The sequence below is a fragment of the Dermacentor albipictus genome, chromosome 5, assembly GCF_038994185.2.
Source record: "Dermacentor albipictus isolate Rhodes 1998 colony chromosome 5, USDA_Dalb.pri_finalv2, whole genome shotgun sequence".
NCBI lineage: Eukaryota > Metazoa > Arthropoda > Arachnida > Ixodida > Ixodidae > Dermacentor > Dermacentor albipictus.
Genome location: NC_091825.1, coordinates 160744836 through 160767472, shown reverse-complemented (window position 1 = coordinate 160767472; position 22637 = coordinate 160744836). Strand labels below are relative to the sequence as shown.

Genomic DNA, 22637 nt, shown 5'->3' with positions numbered 1-22637 from the left:
TTGTTGTTCACCTCTTACGAGTGATCTTAAGAGACCCCCGTAATTTTCCAGTTTTGTGGAATTTTTAACAATTGCCTGTTGCAGGTACAATAATTCTAGTCCTTGAGCTGAAATGTTCAGAGAGGCATGTATTACTTGCACCAAAAATCGAAACACATATTCAGACTTAACAAACATTCCCTGGTTAACTTTTAATTTTTGTACAGCACATATCGAAATTTACAAATTGTAGCCAGTGAGATTGTCAAATGTACTTATTTAGAATGAATATCCAGAGTGACACTGATTTTGATGTATTATTTCCCAAAGTGTGGGACGAAATACATGGGCGTTGCAGTTGCTTTTGTGCTTCAATGCTTAAAAGAATGTTTTGTTAAAGCAAGTGAGTGGACCAACCATAAATTTTGACAGCGAATTTGAGGGTGCATATCTCAAAACTAGTGTCATTCTGGAAATAAATTCAAAGTGGATATGCCTCATTTGTTACCTTGCATCCTCTGCAGCCCTTCATACATTGCTTATCTGCACTAACAATTGCTTTTAAAGCATTTTGTCCATCATCATCATCCCTCTTTTTTGTTTTGGAAACATGAGTAGCGACACTGAAAATTTTATCGAGGAGGAAAAAGAGGGAATGTCGGGGAGCTTAGGGCAGTTCGTTTAATTTGCGTAGTAGGGCGCCCTTGTAACATTTAAAAATTTTGCACACAAGGTTGTGTTTTTTCATTTCATTTACAGTGGAATCTCGATGATACGAATCTCACGGGGTCACGAAAAATATTCGTATTAGCCGAAATTCGTATCATCGAAACAATTAAAACTAGCTAAATCAAGAGTCAGAGGTGAACTCACTCAGACACAAGTACGTAAAAAGGATTTATTTCTTGTAGAAAATTCTCTAATGTCCTCTGCCTCTTTTTCTTTGTCAGGTCAATTAGCAGACTTTGTTCAAATCCATAAAAACGCGTGCACGTGTCGTTGCTGATTTCGTTCGCGCACGCCTCAGAACTTAGCGCGCATGCAGCGTTTCAGCCGCCGGTGGTGGGTCCTTCGCCGTCGCCCACGTCTAACACAAAGAACGCGGCCCGAAGCACAGCAGCCGCTCCGTCCAATGGCACGCGGAAAATGAAGAAAAGCACAAAAGCAACACAAGTGCCACCGCTTCAAACTTTTCGCGCCCAGTCGCGGCCTCCGCGCTGTCCGGCGCCGCGTCCGCGCCTCCGCACCAAAAGAGAGAGGGAGAAATCGCGTAAAGCCTGTTTCACATGATGCGACTGCAACGACGAAAATCGGTGCTGTCGCACGCGTCGCAATGCGATTTTTAGAGGGCTCATTTCACATGATTGCGATTTTAACAATGCGACTGGTGCGACGCCCAGGGTTGCTTAGTGCCAGGTTTCGTGGCACACGCTGCATAATTCATTTATTGTAGTGAATAAAACGTTTACACTATAATATTATTGACTTCTTTTGATTATAAGCAAATAATATGTACGTTTACTCATTTAAAAACGTTAGTTAAGATTTGTCTTGGGGTGCGCGATGGCGGTTTCTGTAGTTCAGTGCGACATCGCGCACGTAAACAGCTGTTCGTAGGTGGTTCAGCAGTGTATGTTGCCTTATCTACCTTCTATGACCGTTTTGTTCTGCCTGTGCTACAACAATCTGCAAGATGACCTATCGACAAGTTCATATAGCTACCCTCACCGTATATGCAGTATTCGGAATTCGGCTGCCACGAAGTTGTCGTGTCAGCCCAACAAGATCCTCGCGCTACCCGTGCTCGGCGTCAGCGTCTAGAGAAATGATGCGTGTATATTGCCTGTCATTGCGCATATGTGGTGCCTGCTCCTAGCCATATTCTTACGCCAAACGCAACAAGAAGCACCAACCCGAACGCCCGCGTGTGCCCCTGAACGAAGCCTCAAACGATCTGTGTGATTACGACGTGGAATGAAAATTGTGTTGTGAAATTCAACCTTAGCGCTAGCCTGGTTCGTCCATCGCCGTGCTTGCGCTGCGAATATATATATGGGAGCCCCATCTCAATATTTCTAAAGGCGCAAAAGCCGACGCATCAAATGTTTCGAGCAGTTACCGTCACTTTTGTAGAAACCTGTACATTGTAACATAGCATTCTAAAAGACACGCTTCTCGTCCACTTTGTTGTCCCGTGTCTCGCGCTGGTAGTATACTCGGAACTTCTAACAAGAAGACCATATCAATACGCGCTATTCATAATGCAGGATCGTAGGCCCACGGCAGGCGCACTTGCCGTAGAATTTTTCAGCTTTCTGCTCAGCCTCGCACGCCTCTCACGGTTAGCCTGTTTTGTGGAAATAAATATTATTATATTAATAATGTTTTTAGATATTATAGTTTCTTCACTGTAATTTATAGCAATCGTCCAGATTTCTTAAGCTAGTCATGCATTTAACCTATATTAGATCAACATTGTTACGACATGCTTATGGGAGTCATTTCAAACTAGATTGCTCAGCCAGAGAAAGTACAAATGCAAGCCTCAATGTTTATTCCAATTTGGTATTCCTATACATTATATTGTCAGAATTTTATGCCTGCTTGCATTTCCTGCAATTCAATGTTCAGAGCTGGAAAAACTGATTCCTTTTCTTGCTGTCGAATGGCTGCTTCAATGTTGATAGCAAGCTATAATTATTCATTTCGAAAGTGTTAAGCAATGACTATATGTCTAAGCTTATCAGTGCGTTTTTGTTCCACGAACACTTTTAAGTTTTCTCTCTCCCTCTCATTGACAGCCATGGAATGAAACCGTTCACTTTCATATGTATCAGAATGCAAACATTCTGAAATTTGTCCTGAACATTTGTCTGCGTCCTATAGTGTGCATGTTTGTATTAAGTTCTGGGGTTACAATCGCAGTGATCTACACATATTGTTATATTGCAAGAAACAAATTTATTTCACTTTGTTTTCAAATCTACAATGTGGCCATGCAGTAACGACTGCATTAATAAGCAAAAAAGAAAACTGCAGATTCAGTGTACGTGTTGGAATCTATGCGAAGTGAAGTTTTTGTCAAGTGGTCAATTAAATGCTGTTAAAGTAACTGCGATATATACCATTTGTCTTATTTTCAACAATCCAACTTGTCATCTTTTGCAAGGTTTGCTTATGCACCGCATAGGTCACAACCTTAATGTCATGTAATCTTTATGCATTACACTGTTCACAAACCATACCGAAACGCAAACGGCAGTTAATGTAGATGCACGCTGCGAGACATCAACACAGTGACGTTTGTTGAGCAAGGAATGGTGCGAGGTGTATGCAGATGAATGAATGACGTGCTTATGTACTTATTTATTTATATACCTCGCAGGCTGCAAGGTTGGAGTATTATGCAAGGGGGAATAAAAAAGTTGTTACAAAAGGAAGAAGGGCACAACATTAAGAAAAAAACAGCAAAAAAAAGCAGTACCACTACATTGCACCAACTAGCCCAACGTGTTTTACTGGCACATTATACAATACTTAACAAACAATAACAGAAAAAGTTACTGCCCATGCACCCTGTACAGACGGTAAACCAGCGAAGCTGAAATGTGCAGCCCCGGTTTTTATCACTGGGTTAATTCCAATGGCTTATTAAAGTCTTTCTATATTATTGGTTATGTCTGTGTTTCTTAATGAGGTTATGCACATGTTTGGCTTGGGTTTATCACATTGCTTATTTGGAATGCCGCACATTGCACTTTGCAAGATCACCATCTTCGAAAGTGCAATGAGCAGCGGTTCATTGTGTTAATCCAGGTGGTCCGTCGAAGTCTTTCTGAATTATGTTACGCATTTGTGTTTTGTAATGCGTTAATCATAATGTTTATGACTCAGTTATGCACTGTAGTTACCAAGTGACACACCGGGGCTGCACATTTCATTTAATTAAATACAGGGACACATTTTTGAACCTATAGGGAAGTCTGAGAGAGACTTCTGCACGCGCGCTCTGCTGCTAGAGAGAAATGACGTCACTATCGGTGTAGCCATTGGCCCGCCACACCTTTGCTGCAAGATAATTATGACATCATGATCTTGTCTTAACCCCGTCCCACTCTGTGTCCCTTCCTTGGAATAATGCGTAGATAAATGTTTGTGTTAAATGCATAAGCAATTTCTATGTCTACCCAACAAGAAATGTCTCCGTCCCTCATGTAAGACGAACAATGGCTCACAACCCCCGAAACAATGGCTCATACCCCTACGCTAGGGTTCTTGTGATCGGACCATGAGTGTTTCGCCTAGGCATATACAGCTTCACTCTAAAAAGAATGAACACCTTTCTGCTAGATACCAAGATAATCTCATGAGGTGTTCTAACAAATGAAAGTTTATTGACCATGCCGAGTAAATGCTGGTCGACAAGCAATAAATCGAATTTACACAAAAAGCAGAAGCAAGATCTGATGCGTGTCCATACAGATCCCAACAGGAAACGCATCCATCTCTGAAAGTGTAACAGCGGCCATGCTGACACAAGATTCTCCCAGTGTATTTGCATCTACAGCATCCATAATTTCTCTAGGCAGCCGATCTCCACAGAATGCTAGCTTCTTCCTCTACAATGCACTCTCCACATCTGAGCGTGCATCGTAGAGGAAGAAGCTAGCATTCTGTGCAGATCGGCTGCCTAGAGAAATTACGGAAGCTGTAAATCTAAAAATGCTGGGTTAATCTTGACATCACGGCCCCCGCTAAAAATGGATGCATTTCCCGTCAGGAAATGCACATGAATTTTTGCTTCTCCTTTTTGTGTATGTTCAGTCTATTGCTTGTCAGCGAGCATTTACTCGGTGTGTACATTAAACTTTTGATTGTTAGATCATCACGGTTTTCTTGTTTGTCCTATGTGTTCTTTGGTGCCATTTGCAGCCAGGCTATTCGTTTTTTTTTTTAGACTGCAGCAAGTCACTTTAATAGCCCTCATGATACCTTATAAAATCTTTTATTTGGCCAATGTAGCAAGAATTTACAGTGTGAAGCAGTAAGAACAGGGTATGCTAACTTCTAATTAAAAGGTTTATTGTGAAAGTGCAGTGATCTATAAAGGTTACCACAAAGTAGTGCAGCAATAAAACCTGATAAAGACTAGTGCTTGATGAAACCAAACATAAAAGCAGGAAAGGGGGAAAATACGTATAGATATACAAGTCCAGGGAAAAAAAACAGTGATGACCAAGTGTGCAAGTGGCTACCTTCCAGGAAACTCATTTTTTCCCCAATGGCATGGAACTGGAAGAATGTGCTTGCATTGCATAAGCAAACTGTCAGTCTATTGGAATAACAACAGTGTTTCTTGAAAGGTGTTGGCATGCAGGATTGGCAATTGTAATTATTTTTTCCTGCACTTGGAATTTTTCTCTATTTTCTTTCTGTAGCATATTTATTTGTTTGGCTGCATCAAGCACCAATTTTTATCTATCCTTCAATGATGTCTTTCTTTTTCTGGGGAAAATTCGGGGAAGGCAGGAGATGGAAATTCAAGACGATGAGCAACATGATAACAAGGTGAAAGTAGGAGCCAACGTTTCCACACGTGGACTTTGAAGAAGACAAGTCCACTTGTCGAAACGTTGGCTCCTGCTTTCACCTTGTTCTCGTTTTGCTCATCGCCCTTTTACAACTCGCCACATTTTTACAAATGAACCTCAGTTGAAAGTTAGTCCTCATCCATATCTAGTGTCATCCTGTTGATACTGCTCCATGCTATGCACTCTTGCAACATTTGTGTGTGTATGTGTGCACACGTGTGGATTTGGATGCGAGATCGGGCCCTTGGGCAGAGGTATCATTCTTCTCCTGTGCAGCCTTATGAATTCATTAACTATACTGCAACAGAAATGCAATGGACAGGAACGAAGTGAACACACAGAGCGCTTCGTTCTTGTGTGTTGTCTATCTGTTGCACTTTAGTTAATAATGAATACACACAAACTCATCTAGTTTTCAGTTATTATGTCAGGCTTATAAGCCCGCTTGTGTCCTGGAATAACTGCATGGCTATGTATCCTGTAATTTAATTTCTGGCCATGTGCTGGCAAGTCGCGTGTTAATCTCTTGATTTTCCTGACAATCTTGTGTGATGTGCAGGCCCAGACAGTTTCTGGTGAATCCATGCAGGGTGTTGTGCAGGGTGTAATCTGCATTACAAGTGCTGCTTTGATTGCTTTCCGTTCAGCTTTTCTAGGTGTAGGATGACCTAAAATGGTACTCACTTATATGGGGTTTAGTTTTATGTAGTGTCATACTACTGTTACACTGCTATTGCCAGATCAGTGTACTATATGTGCCTTATGTTTGCTTGCATCTTCGTGATTAGCAACCTCCTGTGTTTGTTTGGCAGCTGCATATAATCTCCTGGCCTAATTGTTTGTCCCCATATTTCACGGTATGGGCCTGTTGTGTTTCAACTTCACGTACTCCCGAGGTTGCCTTTCTGAAGGGAGGGGCGTTTGCATCTCATATGCTAACTGGCATAGTATCTTGGGACGAGGTTCTGAGTTCTTGAGACAAAGAATTTGTGCTGCAGGCTGCAACTCTACTCTGTCTAGTTGCTTGTTCGTTAGCTCTTTCTCATAGAGGTCTTCAAGCATGGTACAGTTGGAAAGACCTGTTATTACTACCCGATGCCTGTATTCGATGAGTTGTCTTTTTTGTGTGCTGTTGGTAATTCATACCGTACCATACCTTGGACACAAGCACAGCATCTGCGATTTTCTATAGTATCCGCTCGCCCACCCCCGTTATTTCGAGATTATTCTTTTCACCAGGTGTGGAAGTTGCGTCCAGGCATTGCATAATTGTTTCACCCACATGCTGGCTCTGCCGTCATGGGCTTACACTAGCTGAGGATTTGTGGATGTTGACTTGCGGGCATATTTGTCCAGCTATGTGGATCACTATGTGCAATCTGGGGTAGTTCTTGATTCTAGTCTTTCTTTTTTTCTGACGTCGATATGAGCTGACTTATCAGAAAGCGAGAGGCCAGACTAGCCAAGAAAGTCTGCAGTGTTGTCGAGGGCTTGTTGCATCATTTTTGATTTCTGTATAAGATAGCTTTCCCACAGACTGTAATACACCATAGGCTGTAGTGTTTGTTGTAGTATGCCTGTGTTGTTGGTGTGTGTGGGCTAAACGTACCTCCAACTCTCACCTGGAATTTTCTGTCTTTCAGAAAGTTAGTTTAAGTGTTCTACCAGAAATGTTTTTGCACATCGTTCCTCTTATTAGAGCAGCATGAGGTACTGCTGTTAACCCTTTAATGACGAGACATATAAATACCGAGAAAACATGTTTATTGTTCTATCTAAATATGCAAAACACGTCAAGAGTAAGCATAATCAACAAAAAGAAAAAATATTTTGCAGAAATTTTTCAGCAATAGAGGGAAAACCCCAGGCAGGAAACTGGAAGTGGGCTTCACCCCATTGAAGCCACCTAGCTTTATTTTCCATTTGTATAGACAGCTCTTATCATATGTGAACCAGAGGTGCCCATTTCATTTGCTTTACATCAGATGTGCGACACCAATGCAGCTGCATACGTTGCATTGGCCTGTCTCCTCTGAACTTGCTTGCACAAGACAGTGAGTCGCGTGCCAAACTTCTTCTTCCTCGTCCAGTGTTCCTGCTCTAAACCAACAAATTGACAACCAACAACGCTTGCTGCTTGTCATTCAGTGTTGGCCGAAGACATTTAGCTAGAAACTTCGTACTCGATACTTAAACTCGACAAGAAAAAAATTCTTTTTTGGTGTGTTGCCTGTAGGCAACACTCGTCAATAAAGGGTTAAAAGCCTCTTCACTCTGTTCATTTTTTCATAAGCGGTATTACACAATGTCCTGCAATAAAGTTTCTGCTGCTTATGGCCCACTCATATCTGCCAGAAGGGACAACTCTTGAAAAAGGTTTTCTTTGTGCTATGTGTGCGACGTAGTATGAGCATTCATGCCTTGACATTTATACATCTGTATAACCAGCTTCTTGACAGAGTACTTGCTATACCTGATCATGCTTACTTGTGCAGTGCTGTTGGACAATACATATTGATGCAATGAATATTTACACACTTGAATTATCACGAAAGATGGTTGTTTTACAATTCTGCGCTTTGCTTTCTATTGGTGTTAGATTTTGCATAAGCATGCCCCCCGTGCAATAGCATTTTGAAGTGTAAGGGTTCAATAAAAGGTGATGAACTAAATCCAAGTGCAAGAGCTTTTTTTCGCACCTATGACTCCCATCGAAATGCGACTTCCATGGCTGGCAAATCAATCCCTCGCCTTGTGTTAGCAGCAGAATGCTATAGCCACAGTGGCAGGTGAACAAATTGAAGAACAATATTTCTGTCTATAATTTTTTTTCTTGCCTGTATGTAAGTAAAGTTTGGAATAAGTTTGTCATTGCAAAAAAGCCCAGTTTGTGTTCTTTTATTGAATAAACCACATATTGTGTATAGTTGAAATGCAGAAATTTGTTCTAAAATCCTCAGGTGATATATGTTCTTGCAAGTAGCATGGTATTTCATTACTTACAAAGATAGTAATCGCAGCGGATATCGTTATATGGGTTTACACACTAATATATGTGATCACAAACTTATTAGAAACTTACTAGAAACATGTAAGGCATGAATGTTTCTGCACACTTGATCAGCTGTGAACGTGCAAGAACTGCTTGTACTGGCTGACTTCACTGCACAGTTTAGATTTACTTTTCTTCAGCGTGTCGTTTTATACTGTTTTATCCACACAAGAACAGGGCATTTGCCTGCTTTTCGCATTGTTGCACGAGTTCTACATAATTGTGCAGGAGGGCACGTTGTCACTGTATTTACTTAATCTACTAGCTGTGCAGTTAGTTACCTTGCAGAGCAAGTGTTCATACAGATGCAGTAAGGATACAAAGTCCGCAACATAGTCAATGTTTATTGGTTTCTGTGCAAGAAAAAAAAAAAATTCTCCAGCGAAGAGGTGCAACCAAACGTGCATGTAATATTTTATTCAAGCCACGGATTTAATGCTATCGTAGCAAATTCATTACGATAGCCTACACTTTTGCTCTGTCAGATTTAATAAGAGGCAAGATAAGCTTTCAAGATGCATCGGGAAATTCGTGCTTGAAAACCGACAAGAAAATGCAACTGAATGGTACCGCGTTCAGCGCAACGTTGAAACTTCGGGTACTTTGCTGTCTTGTCATTTGCCCTTGACGAGGTTGAAATAATTCAAGCTGCTCCGTAAGCGCGATTTTTGCATGCTACTCAAAACATTGTAGCGACCTCGTCGTCTGCTGGGGATCGAACACCTCCTAGCACTGACAACTCGCAAAGGCGTACGAAGCAAACGTGAAAATGCACTTCATTTGCTGTGCAGAGTGTCAACAAACGCATAGAAATCGGAGAATGCAATCTGCGGTACAAGTTTTTTATTCTCCCTTCGCGTACGTACCGAATTCGACGATCCACGTCTCCGCGTATTGCACTTGTCGATCGAGACGCCATTTTCCAAAACAAACCAGCGAAATAGCTCCTTTGGCAGCTCTCCGCGCAATTTCAACGGAAAATCGCAGCGATCGGTGCGACGGTGTGACTGTGCGACCAACCGGTTGGTCGCAGCCGAAAATCGGGGGGTCGGCACTGCGACTGCGATTTTCATTGCAAACGACGGAAATCGCACTTCCGGTGCGACGAAAATCGCATCATGTGAAACAGGCATAACTGCGCGCTGTTCTCTTTCACTGCCATCGGTGGGACTCATGCTCGCGGTCGCGTCCATCCGTGCGCTGGAATCGTGCCAACAGGTGCCAACTGTGGTCTCTCCTCCGCGCAGCGGCGCAACCTCCTCCTCTCCTTAGCAACCTGCGCGGCGGTCAGGGGCGCAGCTGCGCATAGCAACCGTGACGTCACACAGTAGCGGTAGAACGGGCGCGCGCGCGTCGGCGGTGGCACCGCCGCTCCTTCGCCAGCCGTTTCGTTGCAGTCGAGTGAGAGGCCAGTGTTGCGCGCCATGCAGTTCGGGGAGGCGCCAGCGGACGCTGGATTTCCCCAACACCAAACGCCAGAAGAACAAGGAGCGAATGCGCATGCCACGAATGAACATGTCACCAGATGCGAAAGCAAGGGAGGCAGAAAAGAAACGCCAACAGCGACTGACTGATTAGATCGCCGGGTACCAAAGGCAGGGAAGCAGAACGAAAGCGGCAGCAGCGACAGGCGATATCGCCGAACACCAAAGCGAATGAATTGGAGCGCAGACGGCAGCAGCGTCTGGCTTTCGCCAAGCACACTTTCAAATTTCCAATGTCTTCGGTAATTTTCGTATCAACCGACGCGGGTCGAAAATTGATTCGTAACAACCATTCTCTAACACTTGCAAAGTAGTGGGGCTAGGCCGGGACCACAGAAAAATTCGTATCATCCAGAAATTCGTATCAGCCGTGATCGTATCATCGAGATTCTACTGTATTATGCCCTCAAGGCCAAGGGCACAACAGAGGAGGATAGGTAAATACAAAAGAACGAAGAAAACAAACACAGTTGGTTACATGAGTGTTTAGATGGCACCTGTATATAAAATATTAGCTAACGCTTCACAGAACTGTTGATAATTAGTAAGGCCTACAACTTCAGCGGGAAGATGAGGTTCGCGGCAGGAATGATTGTGACGAGCTTTTAGTGTTGCATGACAAAATGCCGACTTTGTACTGATGGTCAATGCGACGGGATACATAAATTGGATGGGGGATGAGGTGATCTCGTAGAGTATGATGATGGTACAACTTGTGGAAGAGAGCAATACGAGACACTTTTCTGTGAGATGCCAGCGATGTGAGGCGAAGATTAGATTTCATGTTAGTTATACTTGCTGTGCGGTTGTAGTTCGCAAGAATAAAACATAGAGTTATTTTGAACCATCTCGAGGTCAGTGATTAGGTTTTCATGAGCAGGGTTCCATACCGGAGTCGCATATTCGAGTTTGGGTCATATTAAAGTTTTATGTAACAAAAGCTTCAAATTAGCAGGTACATTGAAAAAGTTGCAATGTAGGTAGCCAAGCATGCAACTAGCATTTTTAATTATCTTCTCAGTATCAAGAGACCAGCTGAGGTTAGACGTCATGTGAAACACCAAGATATTTTTATGAAGAAACTGATTCCAATGACATGTTGTCAATGTAGTACGACAGTATGGTAGATGTTTTCCTAGACACACATATGACTTTGCATTTGGTAATATTTAGCTCCATTAACCATTCATTGCATCAGTTCTCTATACTGGTAAGGTCCGACTGAAGTAATTCAATATCGTTAGCATTGGCGATTTCTTTGAAAATGACGCAATCATCAGCGAACAGATAGATATGGGAGTTGATAAGCCAGGGAAGATCATTAATGTAAATTAGGAGCAATAGAGGTCCAAGGACGGAACCCCGTGGAACACCTGAACGGACCTCTGTAAAACCGGAGTTAATGCCGTTAGCACAAACAAATTGTAAGCGGTTGAGAAGAAAATGCTCACTCCGTTTCAAAAGGTTACAGTCAATGTTAAGTTGCTTTAGTTTGCGAAACAATAATTTGTGACACACCTTGTCGAATGCCTTTGAAAAATATAACAATATACAATCAACTAGTGATGATTGGTCAAGAATATGGTGTAGTGCATGTGTAAACAATATTAATTGGGTTTCACAGGAGTAAGATTTCCAAAAACTGTGTTGTGCTGACATAAAAAATGAGTTCAATTCAAGGAAATTAACCAAGTTGGTAAAAATAATATGTTTGAGCATTCTACAGCATGTACTGGTGAGAGAGATTGGACAATAATTATTAGGGGATGCTTTGCTGCCGGATTTATTCACTGGAATCACCTTGCCTATTTTTCGCTCATAGGTAGCATACCATGGTCAAGGGATTGCTGGAAAAGTTTGGATATTATAATAGAAGAATAATCTGAAGTGTTTTTAAGAATTTTGAGTTAACAATATCATACCGGGAGCAGAATGAATGCATAGTCCATCAGTAAGCTTACTGACACTGGTTGGAGCAACAATTAAGGAGGGCATGTTAACGTAGTTAAAGGGCTGTGTACTTGGCATATGTTCACTAGATGTGGCTGTGAAATTTTCTGAAAATGTATGGTTTAGTATGGTGGCAGAAAGGTCGGAAGGAATTGGAACACTGGAAGAGTCGGGTAAGACAAGGCTGTTGTCAGTCGAAGGAATAATTGTACGCCAAAATTTTTTAACATTGGTGGTTAGCATTGAAGGCAGAACTTGCGAATGTAAGTGCATTTTGGCGTCTTTGAGTGCCTGTGATGTGCAACATTTCGTTGTTGCTGGGATTTGAAATATACACTCCAAATGGGGCCAATGAAAAGCTGAAAAAAAAAAAACACTCAGTGTCCTTCCACACTGTGAAGGATGACCAGCGATGCTACGTATGTGGGCCCCTTAATGATGAACTGCACCTCCGCTACGGGTCGGCCTGGCATTGCACTATCTTCGAGATCAGCCTATGTGTGAGGAGTTTTTTGTCTACACATAAACACTATCCTGGGGGAACTAGCCTCTAACAGGTTTGCTGTAATTCTCTGCAAAATTGGTTATGTCCTTGTGTTCCTTAATTAATGACAAATGCAGGAGCAGTGGCACAAGCACATTTGCGTGGGAGTGCCGACGACTGCCAATGAGCCAGCTGTGGAAGCCGATGATGCTGGAGCCAATCCCGATGATGATAGTTTTATGTTAACACACGCACACGATCCTGGGCCTTGACAATGATGGAATGACGAAAAAGGGATGGCGATGGTGGAACGACAATGGCTGTATGACAATGGCATGATGACAATGAGATCGGAATTCTTAACTGATGGTGATGGTATAATGGCAACACTGTGACGATGACAACATAGGAACATTGGGATGACAAAAAGCATACGTCGACGATGGCGTGATGACGACCAGATTGGAAGCTGGAATGACGATGATGGCACAACCACGGTGGCATAATGACACGGCCACAGGTGCATGATAGCGATTCTGACGATGATGGCATAACAATGGTGGCGCAATCATGATTGAATGATGAAGGAACAAGGTCAGTGGATTGGTGAAGGGGGCATGATGATGACAATGGGATGACGTTGCTGAACCGATGACGATGGTAAAATGGCAGCATGATGACAACATGGTAGTGGTATGACGACGACTGCATGGCGAGAGCCGAATGTCGAAGTTAGAATGATGACGATAGAATGACCATGAAGACATCATGACGATGGTATGACAATAAATGCATGACAACATACTGTATGACAACCATGGCATGACAGCACTATGAGGTCAGTGGGATGACAGCAAGTGTATGATGACAGTTGCATGACGATGACTGCATAATGAAGCATGTATGACAAGATGGCTTGATGGCAGCTTGACGGGAGTCGGATAACGAAGCTGGAGTGTCAATGATTGCGCGACCATGACAGCATGATGATGATGATGATGATGCAGTGACGGCAATGGCATAGCCATGGCGGCATAATCACGATTGAATGATAACAGTATAATTATGACAAAATGATGGATTGATATTGATGGAAAGGCAAAGGCATATGACAACGATGACATGACGACAACGGGATGATGTTACTAACTGATGACGACAGTATGACTGATGCCGACGGCTTGATGAAGATAGAATGACAATGATGGAACGACTGTAGCAGCATCCGGATGATGGTATGACAAGGAATGCATGACAGCAGTGCATGACAATAGAATGACGGCAATGGCATAACAACAACTGAATCACAAAGGCTGTATGACGATGATGGGATGATGACAGCACGACGACAGGCTATTGACAAAACTGGAATTACTAGGATGCAATGACCACGATAGCATCCTGATCACGAGCACATACCTAGTGCTTCAAGCTGTATTATACATCTTGGTCGACTGGGTCAGCCTAGAAGGCATGACAATGACAGCATGACGAGAGTCAGATTACAAAGCAGGAATGGCGACGATGAAATGACCATGAGCACATATTTAGTAGACCAAGCTGGTAGACAACATGGGTCACTTGTGTCAGCGTAAGAGGGTAGATAGATTCAATACACCTAAAGTGGGGAAAGAATGCTAATCGCATTAAAAATAGTTCATGTGAGATTTCCTTGCTATTATGTCCTAAGTGGACAATTCATTGACCAACATCTGGCGGAGCAGAAACAAGATGAGGAAACAAATACTGAGCTGCCGGGACTCGCCTGTTTGAACATGCACATTTGTGAGGCTGTTGCCTGGCACATAATCGGGCGTTCTATTTTAAGCTCTCACCAAATTCAGGTTCTCAAAGCTACCTAATTTGTTACAGCTTGTCTGGTCAATAATTAAACTGGTTACTGAAAAAGTAGTTGAATTATAGTGAGCGTTATGCAGGTAAACAAAGTAATCATTAAAATGCAAAAAGTGTAGTTGGTTACAAATAATTAATTAGACATAATTTGTTATGTACAAGTCTTTCAACAGAGGCTCATCCTTGAATTTGCCTTTCGGACAAACATTGTACAGTAATAGCTTGTTAATTCACAACTAATTAATTTGAGATTTCTAATAATATGAAACAGCTGCCACGGTCTGTCCAACAATATATTGAAAGCAATATGTAGTGCATCTTGCTAATACACACTGAAATCTGCACCGCCACTGATAATTAGAACTCCGCACCATCGTGGTTGGGAGGGTGCTAGTGCGCGGGAGCACGTTGGCGATGCCAGCAATGTTTCGGCGCCTGTGCCAATGTTTTCGGTGCAGGTTGCTTGCGGCCAGTCATGCTACGCCACTTCCGCTGCGCCAGCTGAAATGCTGTCCCCTCTAGACTCGCGCACCGTACCTGTGAGCACTGCTTTCTTCAAATCATGCGCAGAACGATCCCATCCGGCGGGCCGTTTTCAACGGCTGTCTGCTATCTTCGACAAAGTGGCGTGGGCACCTTTTTCTTTCCGTGCCATGCATTGTGGGTCGGTGCGACGAACGCGCGGGTGGAGCAAGAGCCATCTTGACGTTGGGCATGTAGGACCGCGTTGGCCGTGTCCGGTTACATTGGCTGCACCAGTGCTTCAAACTATAGACGTTGTCCTCACCAATGTGACGTAGCGTGTGTATGCGTGCGCGCACGCTAATGCTGCGTCGGATTATATACATGCCTTAACCTAGCAATCTTTTCTTCTAACTTTCATTATTTCGAATATTATATAATTCGAATTTTCGTAGCATCCCCGCACAAATTCAAAATAAATAGCTTTTACTGTACAGCCATGTTGTTATCTGACATGCTGTTGGAGTGCTGGTTGCAGATGTCTAGGGAGGGTCTTGCAGGCATTTTGCCTTAGTATTTCAGACTGCTGCATTGAACTTTCAGGCACAAGTGTCAGATACCTAGCCCAGTGCCTACTTGGAACCCTTATCCTACTTGAAACCTTTGATACCTACTCTGGGACCCTCGTCTATACATACTAGATTTATGCATTTCTGTTTGTGTGTGCATGAACTCAAACGTTAAAAAATAAGCACTGCTCCACTTATGTATGATACCACTGACGTCTAACTAATCAGTGTGGAGAAGCGAAAATGTTGCTTCTCAGTGCTTGGAACTCGTATGCTTGGCATTTATGGCCAGTCTGTCATTGTGACAGTCGCCAAAGTGCAAACATGATCAAATATTTGATCACAATTAAGATCCTGGCTTTGTAAAAAAGAATGTGCTAAATGGTGGAAGTGTTCATACTAGTGGCGTGAAATTGCTCTTGCAGAGGCTACGTCAAGTAATCACTCTGATGCAGAGGGCTTCGAATGAAGAGCTGCTGACTTTTGAACACCATAAGGAATGGGTGAGTGCAGGCCATTTGTTACTAATTACAAAACTTGTTCTGTTCTGGAAGCGCTGTCTGCTAACACTGCTTGCGGCAATATTTCTCAGGTTTGCTATGACTGCTAGCAGATGTTGCCAGTGTAAAGGTGCTTACAGATGTCCTTGCTGCACTGAAGCCTAGAAAGGCTGGAACATTTCGAAATCTAGAGTTGGCCAGCAATGTCATTTGTTCGTTGTTGCAAAGCATTATGCATTGTGTGAGGTTATGTTACATTAATGCATTTGCAGACAGGTAATTGCAATACACTTCGTAGTGCTGAGTTTTGCCTAGGCTATCTAATTAAAACAGCTATAATGGAATCTGCAGTTACCAACACTTTTGGAAGTAACTTTTCTGGAAATCTTTTGTCCATAAGAGACCTAAAAGTTTTCAGCTTGACGTGCTCCACTTGGCTCACACAATAAATTCCTCTACCTTTGTCCAGGTGAAGCTCCTGAAGTGTTGTAAAGAACACGAAGCTGCCTTGGCAAGTGCTCAGGCTGGTGCTAAAAGGTGGCCAAGATCTGTTGATGCTTGGCTCTTGTTGCTTGAATTGCTTCTTGCAAGAGGATCTGGGGCTGAAGATGTGCTCAGAGCTTTTGAAGAGGCCCTGTCTGCCATTCCCAAACAGGTGAACCACTGATCCATTCTGCAATTATTTCATGGCATAGTCCATACACGTCCTTGAAACCCTTGAATTCGGAAAAAAAAAAAATCAGGGGCCTTTACGACTATTTGAAAATAAATGTGCTCTTTGAATTCTTCGAAAACTGGGGTTAGGGGCAGCTTTTGAATATTTGAACTTACAAGAGAGAGCAAGCTAGAAGAGAAAAGGCAGGGAGGTCAACCAGATGAACATCCAGTTTGCTACCCTACACAGGGTAAGTGAAAGGGGAATATAATAAGGGAGAGAGTGAGCACAAAGTGCACATGGGAAGATGTATAGAAGCCCTATCTGCCATGTGCAGCGCATATAGGGGTGCCACTGAAAGCCGTGTAGCGGCGGCCATTAGAACCGCAAGCGGGGCTCGTGCCGCAGACACCTGCTTCCATTGCAGTCATCACTGAAGTGTGTGTGTGTGATTTGCCACTTGTATGCGTCCCAGATACAGTCGAACTCACTTATAATGGTACCAGTTTTACCAATATGTCGGTTGTAACAATGAAAAGCTGCGGCACCGTCAACTTTTTGTATGCTTTCTGTGGAGAAATAACCCCCTTACTATAGGGTTTCCATGCCACCTTATCGGTTATAACTATGATGTCTAGCTGCTGGCTGCCCGTGCCGAAAGGTGAAATCCTTGAAAAAGAAAAAGAGTGAAATGTGAGCCGCTGCACGATCGTCTGCCACCCCAACTACCGCCGTGCGTATCTCTCCATGAGAGATGCACGCCAGCCTCGCATGCATCTCTGCCATTGTACTTCCACCCCATCAAACACGAATGGGTTGTGCCCATAGCTGTGCACCGTGCCACCCTCCAAAACACGATTGGCCCGTCCCAACTGTGCTGACAAGGCTGACAGCACTGCTACCAGATTGCTTGCGGGGCCCTCATTATGTGCAATTAAGCTAATGGATGAAGCCACTCGTGCTTGTCTTTGTTGCGTCGAAGTTGTTCCTGGCCACATAGTTTCTCATCCTCATTTGACTCACCACCTAAACGAAACATGGCTGATTCGCCCGCTGATCATCGGCAATGCACGCCGTTGCCGGTGAAAACAAAGCGCGCTAACTGATGAGGTGATTGTCGTGAATGTGTGAATGTACTTGTATCAGATAGCGACAGTGATGGCCACGACGGCAGCACTAACGCGGTCGGGCAGGTTGCCTCAATACTGCCCCCGCGGGAGGTCCTGTAGATGATTCCTGATGGGTTTGTTTTTACGAAGGACCTCCCGCTTTACTATGTGAAGCACCTGGATGTTTTGTAGAAGGATGTTGGCAAACTTCGCGTAAAGCAAGCAAGGCTCACCGACATGCGGTTTTCTCGTGCAAGCCAGTGGGAAGTATGTGGCGAGATGCTTGTGGCAATCTCATTCCAGTGTTTCTTCTGGATTTCTCAAGCTAAGATGCCGTCGCAGCAACCTTCCCACATTTTTTAAAAGGTGCCTTTTGGGGCCACCAACGCGATGTCTCGGCAGAGCTCGTATGTCACTTGCCGCCCGTGACTCCTGTCTGCATTTGTTACAGCAATGCCATTCTTGAATACCGATAGCCACGGCTTGTTAACAACACGTGATTGCAGCACCCAGGAAGCAGAGTTAAACAGTTAAACGAGTCAACACAATCAGAAGCCGGATGGAGGAAGATGGTGGGGAGAACTGGCCTTCCCGCCATCATAGTTTTCTTTGAACAGCCATGCCATTCCTCATTGTGATTTCTTTTTTCCATGCAACCCAGTTATAACAATTATCGGTTATAACAATGGAATTTTCGTGGCACTTGAATATTGTTATAAGTGGGTTAGACTGTAGTTACTTCTGCGATTAGGTTCTGCGGTATCAATGTGCGCAAGGAAATTGCACTGTAAATAGCGGACATATGTCCGGCTACACGGCTGTCTGGGACGACATTGTCTCATTACACGCCAACTGTTTGCCGCAGATGAGCATCAACAAGCTTGCCTACGAAGTGGAGCTCATTACCAGTATCCCACTTTCATTATAACGCCCCGGCCACTAATGGCTTCATTTGTTGGCCGGCAAACCAATGTTCTTTATGCACACACTTGCTTCATTTACATGTCGTGTATTTTTATACAGTCGAACCCGACTATATCGAACCCGTTTACATCGTAATTATTCTATATATCGAACAATTTCTGGTCACGTTATAGTTACAATGAGTATATATAGCAAAAAATGGCTATGGCTTAGATAAGGTTAAGCCCAGGATGCGAAGCATACTAGCCTTTATTTTAGTTGTTGAACCACTGTTTAGCTTGGTGAACTGCTGTTGCTTGGCTATATTTGGTTCGGCTAGACGAAGAAACAACTCATGCGTTACTCTGCTTAGCCTTGGACGCCCCGCATTGGACGCGGTGAGCGTCGAGCAACGCAGCGTTCGGCGCGGCAACGAAATGTGCGCCTGAGCAAGCGACGCACGCCTGAGCCTTAGAAACAGCTCGTTTCTAAGGCAACACCGCATTCACTAGAGGCGCTTTTGTACCACTTTGAAGCATCGTACTCGTGGCTCAGTGGTAGCGTCTCCGTCTCACACTCCGGAGACCCTGGTTCGATTCCCACCCAGCCCATCTTGCAAGAGTTGAGCCAAAGCCACTTCTCCTCTGTCGTGACGTCACGGTGTCACGTGGTTTCAAGGCGACACCGCCGCGCCTGAGGAGCTGGGTTGAGCCCTCGTAATATGCTTCGCATAAAATTACGCTTACATCGAACAAAAATAGCAGCGACACCCGATATATCAAACGTCAAGTGGCGGAAAAGTGCCCCAAGAAGTTGGATTTCCCTCGTGGTAGCGGGGAAACCTGGCGGCGCGGCTCCATCCTACCACTCTCCCTACCATGACCGCATTGCCTCGGGCTGCTCGGGTGAGCTCTTGACACCCTCCTGCAAAAAATGATCCTGGCCCGCCCGCAGCGCTTGCTCAGACAGCCAATCAGAGGTTCTTGTGCTCTTGTCGTGCAAGATGGCGAAAGTGCGAATTGTGTCGCTGCTTTTCTGGTTCATTATGTTTGCGCCTTGTGGGCCTTGTTCCACAGTGTTGCCGTGATGAAGCGGCAGAATTCGCCTTTTGTCGTGAAGCTTGAAATCGTAAATCTGATTGAACGCGATGAGAAGTCGGACGTCCCCGCAGCGTGCAAGATTCCGAGGAGCACTCTCGGCACGATTATTGCTAAAGCGGCCAAATTCGCGACCCGGTGCCCATGGCGCCCGATGCGTATGCATGGCTGTGTACAAGTGGTTCTCCATTTGTGCCGGTTTCCATATGCTCGGTGATAACTGTAAATTCTGATGAATGCGACGAAGCCGTTGCCGGTGTTGCTGAAGTTTGGAGCGAGCTGTCAGAATTTCTGTAAGCTGTTGATGAATCAACGGTGAAGGAGTTTGTGAGTGGCGTTGCGACCATGGGACAGCCCGAAAACAAAGACTACATCGCCAACATCATACCGAATATGAATGGAAGTGGGCACAATGAGGAAAGCAACGACGGTCCTTTGCCCACGTCCTTCGAAGTGATTGGTGCACTCTCACTAGTCCAGTGTTTCTGCGCGAATGTGGAAGGTTGCGGCCTCAGCTGCTCAGACTCCTCTTGAGAATGTGGGCAAGTGTGTGCATCGCAGGCAGCGATATTGCCTAAGCAGAAGAAAATGCAGGACTAATTTATGCGACACTAAGCTAGTTTCATCAATAAAGTGATTTTATAAATGGTATGTGCTTTTATGACATCCAATTATTTAGCAGGCTTATATCCAATTATGCTCTCTGTCGAACTGATAGGCGTTTTTTTGCGAGTTCGATATAACCAGGTTCGACTGTAGTAGGTTGAGGGAGCGCCATTGTGCCTGCGAATGGTTAATACAGGTGCGGCTACGTGAGAAACCAGTGATGGTAAAGCTTGCAAACCAGCATGATGAGCTTGAGAAAAATAGCACATATAGGGCACCGGAAATAATTAAGGGTTGATTATTTTTATGCTCGCATCTTACCACTGTCTGCACAGCATTTGTTTCACATGTTCCATCATTAAACAACCGAGGCATTTCAATGATTTCGCAGGAGGACACGAGTGAGATATCGGAAGACGCCATAGCTGAAAATTTGCCTCCCTGGTCAGTCAAGAGGTCAGAACGAAACGTATTCAGGCTTAGCGGTCAGTCACCGCTAAGCCTGAATAATTGCGCTTATTCAAAATATTGGTCTATGATGCAGACTGGGAAGCCAGTGAACATTTTTATCCCTTTATTGTCTCCAAAAATATCTTACTTTTTCTTGGCGAGTGATGTGAAATACTGGCATACGTGCGACGGCCAGTACGTCACTTTACATTTATTCTGCGGTATTCCGCTATCTCAACTGCAGGTCACAAAGAATTAAAATTTACCAGAGGGCACTACTTGAATGGCGTTCACTGTACCTTGATGGGTGTTCATGGTAGCCACTGTGACTACTTCTTGTTCATTGTGCACAAATATATTTATTAGCAAAATTTATAACTTTAGCTAATCGATGAGGTGTCAGTGAAAGAGTTTTGTACTACGGTTACTAATGACCGTTAAAACAACCTAGGATTTGTGAAGATTTCTCATAATGAGAAAGAAAGCCCATGAAATAATTAAAAAGTAACAATAAACTGCTCTGACTGTGACAGCGCTTTTGTGTACCAAATATTGCATCGATGTTTCTGCAAACTTCGTCAAATAGGGGCACTGGGAATGAGCGGCCGCGCGTTTTTGTAGACGTGTCAGCAGTTCCTGGCACGCATATGTGGTCCCTACCAAATGCTAAGTAGCGGGATCTTGGTAATGGGTCACAAAACAAACTGTTACAAGATCGTGCCCCAGGTTTGCACGTTTGCAATATACACTGTGCACTGATGACGATGTTTACATCTGAGGCCACTTATATTAAGCCCAACCCTCATGGAGTGAACTTCCTAGACGACGTTCGTGCATCATAAAACGTAGGAAGACGCGCTGGCACGTTTTCGCTTCACCGCCACTCATGACGATCCAGTGGCGAATGCCACCGAGCCGCTATCAATGTGGCCAGCCATAACACAGAAGATTACTGTTCCTTAAATGTAACTAACGGTAAAGTTTAGCATGTTGTGAGACTTAATAACATGATAACATGGTGTACGAAAATTCTTCCGCAGTTCTGCTTTTTACGCCTGGATATTTGCAGCGTCCAGAAAGCGCAGAAAACAGCTTAGCTCTGCTAACATTATGTCTATGAAAGATAACACCTACAACTTACGGACCGCTCTCACACATCGCTTGACAGTCTGGGATCTGTTTAGGTGTCGTGTGCTGGGTCCGTCTGAATAATGTCTACACAAGACAGCCACCTCTTCCCATGCCGTCATCTTCTTGCACTGGTCTTTGTAGTCGGGCCTGCAGCAGTCCCACAGCACTGGTTGTTTTTGCACCGTGGTTATCAGTCGATCATTTAATTCCAGGCATGCGGCTTTCAATGACTTCTTTTGTGAATGCACTGGCTGGCTGTGCACTTCTTGCATGTTCACTTGTGGGGAGCACACACACCCATCTTCCCCTGCGTCGTCGCGGTCACGTCGAGAGCTGGCATAGACATAGGAAAGGTGCACTACGCCCTCTCCCGCTTCTCCCTCACACTCGCGATGCGTGCGCACCCTTCCTCCCTGACTCATGGGAAGGTAGTTGAGGGGCGAGCAGGACATTCCCCTCGCGAAGGTAAAAAGGTACAAAATAGTGCCACCGGGGGAGACATTCTCTTTCTCTGACGCCGGACCCCTAACCTGCCGGATTGGTGTACCTGGCGCAACCTTGTTTGCCTGAATATCCCGTGCAACAAGGCCAGCCTATTATTACTTATTACAGAGAGGACTTCCCTCTGCCAGTGTCGTTTCTTTATTGCTGGTAGCAATAAACGTTATTACAGTTGACACCGCTGGTTGCCTTATTTGTTCTAACCTGACATAGCTGCAATTCCTGCGCTACGGGTTGGGAAGTACCACAGAGCGACTGTG

The 22637-nt window shown here is 44.2% G+C and overlaps 1 protein-coding gene across 1 annotated transcript in view; it reads left to right on the top strand.

Annotated features, from left to right (window-relative positions):
- The window catches only part of LOC135916352 (U3 small nucleolar RNA-associated protein 6 homolog), a 105259-nt gene that overhangs the window by 58249 nt on the left and 24373 nt on the right, over positions 1 to 22637 (top strand). The window contains exons 15-16 of the mRNA XM_065449711.1: positions 15851 to 15928; positions 16395 to 16580. Of these exons, the coding sequence (XP_065305783.1) occupies positions 15851 to 15928; positions 16395 to 16580 (264 nt within the window). The remainder of the gene's footprint in view (positions 1 to 15850; positions 15929 to 16394; positions 16581 to 22637) is intronic.